Source organism: Saccopteryx leptura, chromosome 5, assembly GCF_036850995.1.
Source record: "Saccopteryx leptura isolate mSacLep1 chromosome 5, mSacLep1_pri_phased_curated, whole genome shotgun sequence".
In the NCBI taxonomy this organism is placed as follows: Eukaryota; Metazoa; Chordata; class Mammalia; order Chiroptera; family Emballonuridae; genus Saccopteryx; species Saccopteryx leptura.
This window is the reverse complement of record NC_089507.1, coordinates 174,660,275-174,666,927: the sequence shown is the minus strand read 5'-3', so window position 1 is coordinate 174,666,927 and position 6,653 is coordinate 174,660,275. Positions and strand designations below refer to the sequence as shown.

The following is a 6,653-nucleotide window of genomic DNA, read 5'->3' as shown; positions in this document are numbered from 1 at the left end:
GCTTTTCTTTCTTTCTTTCTTTCTTTCTTTCTTTTTTTTTTTTTTTTTTTTGACAGAACAGAGAGAGACAGATAGAAACAGACAGACAGGAAGGGAGAGAGATGAGAAGCATCAATTCTTTGTTGCAGCACCTTACTTGTTCATTGATTGCTTTTTCATATGTGCCTTGACTGGGGGGCTACAGCAGACAGAGTGACTCCTTGCTCAAGCCAGCAACCCTGAGCTGAAACTGGTGAGCCTTGCTCAAACCAGATAAGCCTGCGCTCAAGCTGGCGACCTTGGGGTTTCAAACCTGGGTCCTCCATGATGCTCTATCCACTGCGCCACCACCTGGTCAAGCTGTCTGAGGCTTTATAAAGACATTTTGGTGTGAATACTGCTCTATAGATGCTAGTTTACACTCTCAGCCTACAACTTAATTTTTCATTATCCAAATTTTTCTGCCTGTGTGATTTAAGTGGGGGGGGGGGGCTATATTAGAAAGCCAATCTAGTTTCTAAATTTATCCTGAAATCTAAGAGCAAGGATTCTTTAGGAATGCAAGCAAAGGTACACCATAAGGTAGCTAACAAGGTATGAGTGGAATGCATGCACACTCTAAAAATAAGCAACAGCAGAAAACCTCACATGTCCAGAGGTCTGCCACAGATTTGCAAGGAATTATTCAGTCTCTCAGACCAGTGGATGGACCTGAGAATCTTGTGTATGAAGACCCCAAACGTTTAATGGTGTAAACTATATTTCCCAAGTCCCACACTGATTAGTTCCCTTCTATTGAGTCTGTTGTCTTCAACAAAAATTCAGTGAAAACAAAAAAATCACAGATTAACTGAAATACAGCTAGTTCCGATGCTGGAGAACAGAAAGAAGTTTCCAGCCAGAGTTGAAGGGAGGCGGTCTTTCTAGTCTCTCAATCCACAGGACACAGGAAGGTAAGTTTCTCTATTTGGCATACTTCTGTCAATTTCAAGCCTTAACCACACCCTAAACTTTTCTCTCACTTTTGGCTTCATTTCCCACTTAACATAAATTGGTTTTTCTCTATGTATCCTTTAGGATCAGCGCAGGTATTTGATGAGGTAGAGTTCAATAGAGGCTCTGACGCTTCACTCACTGTCCCAGTGGTGCGAAGCCCTCGCGGGACACCCTGGCTCCCCATATGCTATTTCCGATTGAAAGCTTTAAGTTGGGTCGCTGTCCCGGCTGGTTTCGCGTGATTGCATCAAATGAAGCTGCACTAGTCTTAAACTAGAATCACCCCAACAGAGTCCTGGAGCGGGAACCGCGGTGAGCCCGCACACTGCCCACACCCATTTTTACTAAATGAACTCCTCCGACTGGGGAGCTGACCCGCCAAGGAGCTCCAGGGTCGAAACTTGGAGATTTCACCCAATCAAAGATCCCACCTAACCAGTTGGGGACGCTGACCCGCCCCCGAGCTCCAGTTAGACCAATGAAAACTTGAGAACGGGTTTGCAGTGTCTTCTGGGAAACCGCCTCTCCCAGAAGTCGCCAGCGCCTATAAGCCACACATAGGCGGAGCCAGACTCTGAGCCACGGTCTCACTGGCTGGCACAGCTGTTTTTCACCTGGTGTGAGAGTGGGCGGTGTCGGGGACGCTACCGTTTGCGCGGAGCCCGGCGGGCCTTACGGGGGAACCCGCGCAAGGCAGTATCAAGTCTTTGGCTCCGAGGTCCAGCTGCCTAAGCGAGGAGTCCCGGGAAGAAGAGGGGTGAAGGCGGGGGCGCGGGGCCTCGGCACCCCGCGACCCACAGGGCCGGCTCGCTGTGGATTCGTGGTACGCGCGGGGCGCCGGACGGGGGACGCCGGACAAGGACGCCCCGACCCACGCTGACCGGGGCTGGCCGAGGTTGCCGCCCACGCTGAGCCCGGCCTGCGCGGGCGCAGGTAGGTAGTCCCCGCGGGACGGTCCGATGGCCTCACGACACAACTCCCCGTGTGTCCCCGCGCCCTCCCTCTATTGTCAGGATCGAGCCAGGTTTTGTGCTTGTCCGGGTGGCAGCGCTGCAGCCGTGTCAGGCCTCGGCCTGTGCGAAGAGCTGGGCAGTAAATTCGCCGGACGGTGAAGTGTCCGTGCGCCGATCAGGTTGCGGGTCTGAAGATGGCCGGGGAGCGCGAGCCTTACGTGCTTCTTGCTTCCTGCCGAGTCCAGCTCCCCGGGCGGGAGGCGGGAGCTCCGTGGCCTCTTCCTACGCTTCTTTCACCCTCCTTCCTGACCCGGTGGAGGCGGGCCGGCCGCGAGCTCCGTGGGCGGCTGGCCGCGCGGGTGGAGGCGGTCGTTGGTTAAGCGTCGGGGCGGGGTCGGTAGTAATCTGCTTGGAACGGGAGCGGGGAGAGGGCGCGTCTGGGTTGGCCCGAGCGGGGGGAGGAATACCTTGGTGATGAGCAGGTGGGCCTCTGGAAGGAAATGTTCACACGCGCGGTCGGGGAATTGTGCGCTTCCAGACGGTTTCAGAAGTGCGGGGGCTTAGAAAGTAAGCAAGTAAAAGGACAGCGTAATCTTGTCAACATTTACAAGGGCCACGCACGTTCTTACAGGTAATAAATTAGGACTGTGCCTACTGTCAAGACCCTGATTCAAATCTAAGTTTTAGTATTCTCATTAATAAAATTGTTATTATATAGGGTGTGGCAAAAGTGGGTTTATAATTGTGAATACAGAAACAGTTTATTCTTGCATTATTTATTAATTTCCCATACGAACGACTGGAAGCCTGCTTTGCCCACCCTGTGCTAATGCCTCTCGCCCATTTGTGGTGACCGTTAAATGAGGTAATGCGTGGACGCTCTTAGACACCAGCTCAGCAGTTGGCTGAAGTAAGGGCAGGTCTGCGGGGAGTGGGAGCGCCAGGGTCCGCACCTGGCCCTGCTCGAGCTCCTCAGGCCTTTACAGGAAATGGAGCCGCCTTCTCAGCTCTCACTCCTTCCCAATCCTGGGGAATCGTTAGTGTATTTCATTTAAAAAGTTACAGTCTGCAAAATGAAAAATTGTTCACTATCACATTTGAAGTCTAAACATGTCCGCTATTTTAGTAATGGCTTCTGTTGGGTTCTATTTTAATCATGCAAAAAAGAACAGAGAACTAACAGTTGTACCATACCCTGAAAAGAAACAACTATTTCTTTATACTTTTGGACTTTTATTTGAAAGAAATGTGGCATCTCAGGTACAGTTGAAGTTCTTTTTTGCTGCCCCCTCCCCCCACCCCTCCATAAAATTTCTTCCATTCTAACTTCCGGTTGCAGCTCACAGGACTTACCTGGTCCTGGTCGGTGTTTGTGCTGCAGGTGCCACCTGTTCTGCATTCTCATTCCCAGTCAGCCACCAAGTTTGCTTCTTATAGCTCATCCTGAGGCTTATGGCTGTCATTTGGTTCTGTCCTGTGGCATTTGTTTTCTTACTCTCTTAAGAAACCTTTTTTTTTTTTAATTTTCTAGACTCTTTGAAGTGAACTAATGACAGACTGTCACCCGCTGGTGAGGTATATGCCATCTGATTGACCTTTTTGGGGCCAATGTTCCCTTCAGCATGGCCCACTGTTGTGAGGATAAACTTTCTTCTCTTCTCTAGGGTCAGTCACACCTGTCCCACACTTTCAGGGTACAGTGGCTTCTGTCAAGTGTACTGTTTTATAAAATGAGATTTTTAAAATTTGGGGTAATATGTAGCTATGTAGGTTATCAGGGTTTTCTGACTAAGCACTTAGTATACACTGTATTATTTAATTAATATTACAACTATGCCACAAGTGGTAATATTCCCACTTTAAAATGATCCAAATGAGGTTTAGTAAGATTAGGTGTAAGCAGCAAGTTGAGCCTAGAGACATCTCTCTAAAGTATGTAATTGTTTTGCCACCAATAGAAAAGGACGACTGTTCAGTGGTCAGGAGAGAATACAGCTTGGCATTGATGTGGGTTCTCTTCGTCCTTCCTGCCCCACAGCGCCAGCTCCCTCAGGTGCAGGAAGCACCTGGGCGGAGGAGCCGCTCCTTCCCCAGAGCCAGAGATGGCAACAGTGGACTTCAAGACCTATGTGGATCAGGCGTGCAGGGCTGCTGAGGAGTTTGTCAATGTCTACTACACCACCATGGATAAGCGGAGGCGCCTGCTGTCTCGCCTCTACATGGGCACAGCCACCCTGGTGTGGAACGGAAACGCTGTATCAGGACAAGAGTCCTTGAGTGAGTTTTTTGAAATGTTGCCTTCCAGTGAGTTCCAGGTCAATGTGGTTGACTGCCAGCCTGTCCTTGATGAAGCTACCCCAAGCCAGACCACAGTCCTTGTTGTGATCGGTGGAACAGTGAAGTTTGAAGGCAACAAACAGCGGGACTTCAACCAGAACTTCCTCCTGACTGCCCAGGCCTCGCCCAGCAACACGGTGTGGAAGATAGCAAGTGACTGCTTCCGGTTCCAGGACTGGGCCAGCTAGTAGAGCAGGAGAGCCTCTGCTTCAGCCCCAGCTCTGGAGGGAGGCGCAGAGCTCAGAATGCGGGACACGAATTCCTTTCTGTTGCTGTCGGCTACAGTCTCCAGGAGGGACTCTGCATTTGCTCGAGTTCAAGGAGCCCCTTTCTGAGTATACTTATTTGTCATAGTTGCCTTTTCATAGTAGTAAAATTTTCTATTTTTCTATTCTTGTCTAGTAGAGACCCTGGTTCTGGAAATTCTGGAAAATAAAACAATAATACAAGATGTTTTGTCCTTTTCTCTTGCCTGATATGTCTGGGTTTTAAGAAGGTGGTTAAAGACAGTAGGCTTAGTAGAAGGCACCTCCAGAGTGTGAGAGCCAGGGCCAAGCACCTGCCCATGGATAGGTGTGCACACAGGTGTACAGGTACAGGGCTGGGCTTCACGGCCACCCCCCACTAATTCCTTGGGACGCTTTGAAATTACCTGTGCTCAGGCCACACGTCCCAAACCAACTATGCAGGAATGTCTGAGGGTAGATCTGGGTACTGGAAGTTTTCAAAAGTACCCTAGGTGTCTTAATGTGTAGTTCACCTTAGAGTATGTGTGAATTACCTAATGGTGGTAGCTGGGACCCTACCTTAGAAGCTTAGCCGATAGTTGGATGAATAAGAACAGGTGACATTATAAAGAGCTGATAACTGCTTGTAAATGAAGCTATATTAATTACCCGCTTATAAAGGGAACATGAAGAACTACTTTTATGAAGAAGTACTGAGATTGGGGTGGGGGAGGCATCAGAATTAGATAGTTATATTGACGTGAAGACCAACTCTGAATTACATTTCTCCAGTGCAGGCGTCTCCAAACTACGGCCCGCGGGCCGCACTTTGGCCCCCTAAGGCCATTTATCCAGTTCCCGCCGCACTTCCAGAAGGGGCAACTCTCTCATTGGTGGTCAGTGAGAGGAGCACTGTATGTGGGAGCCCTCCAATGGTCTGAGGGACAGTGAACTGGCCCCCTGTGTAAAAAGTTTGGGGACCCCTGCTCCAGTGTAAAAAAATAGAAAACTAGAAAGTGCCATCATCTTTGGCCAATAGATGAGATCCCGTGGCCTGGAGGCTTCTCCACTTAAATTTTCTTTGGTAAATGTGCTAGGTTTGGGTAGGGTAGTGGGTTAGGGTTTGGAAGGGAGAACTGGAAAAGGACAGTGATACTGATATGTGCGGTGACCCTGATGACAGCCTCCTCGTCATACTGTCCCCTGCTCCAATTAATCTCCAGGTTTAGTGAGACAGCACCCACCCACCTCGCTTTATAGCTAGGTTTGACATGACCAAGTCACAGTAACGTAGAAGGGCTGGGCTTGCGAGGGAATCTTGCTTCCAAAGACCCTTCTTCCTGTCCTGCTACCTGGAAGGCAGCTGGGATGGCTGGGCCACTGGCTTTGGCTCAGTCTTTGGCCACGAGGACAGCTTGGTTATACTCTGGAGGTAGGTTTGTGTTCAGTTGAAAGGAGCCTGGGTTCCTGGTGACCATGTGAAATCACCAAAATGGCCCCAGTTTTCCTACCCCTAGACTTAAATGATAGAAGAGAATCCTATCTTTAAACCTTCATAGGTTCAGGGCCTGTGCCACACTCTGGTGAGAAAAAAGGTTTGCGACAGGTACATGGTGTTTTGTAAGGGAACGGCTCTGCCCTGGCACCGAGGAAGCAGAGTAGGCACAGGTGGGTTCCTTGCCCTCAGGGGTTCATACTTGAATCAGAGGCAAGGAATGAAGTGGTGAATACATTGTTTCAAAGCCACATAAAGAGTGGTTCAACCAGTCACAGATATGTGCATAATAAAACTAGACAATTCAGTGAAGATTCTGGTAAAACAAGGCGTAAGAGGGAGGTTCCAAGCCAAGATGTAGAATTGTCAGAGACGCTGAAGCACTATCCCTCGGGAAGGAGTAGGGTGGGCGCGGGGATTAGCTGAGATGGATTGGGAAGGAGATGCTGCTGGTCTTCAAATCTCAAAAGGTGCAATGCCGCCTTCATTACCTCAGGTCTGAATAGAGGGCATAAGTCACATCGGGCCCTCACCTTGACATGAACTCCCTGGAGTCTGAACCATACTGGCCTGAGAAGCTTCAAGACAGTAGCAGTTGTCCCCATGGAGCAATAAGTTTGGGGACTAAGGTGGCACAGTCTGAAGGGCACTAAGGTCGGCCTCCAC

General features: G+C 49.6%; 1 protein-coding gene across 2 annotated transcripts; it reads left to right on the top strand.

Annotated features, from left to right (window-relative positions):
- The first annotated feature begins 1,408 nt into the window (after positions 1-1,408).
- Positions 1,409-4,716, top strand: NXT1 (nuclear transport factor 2 like export factor 1). Of its 2 annotated transcripts, XM_066386966.1 has the most exons (3): positions 1,409-1,908; positions 3,460-3,593; positions 3,967-4,716. In XM_066386966.1, the coding sequence occupies exon 3, from the start codon at positions 4,031-4,033 to the stop codon at positions 4,451-4,453; it is 423 nt and encodes a 140-aa protein (XP_066243063.1). In that variant the 5' UTR covers positions 1,409-1,908; positions 3,460-3,593; positions 3,967-4,030; the 3' UTR covers positions 4,454-4,716. The 2 variants fall into 2 exon arrangements, with proteins under 2 accessions (XP_066243063.1, XP_066243062.1); XM_066386965.1 differs by lacking the exon at positions 3,460-3,593 and having other exon boundaries at positions 1,419-1,908.
- The last annotated feature ends 1,937 nt before the right edge of the window (positions 4,717-6,653 follow it).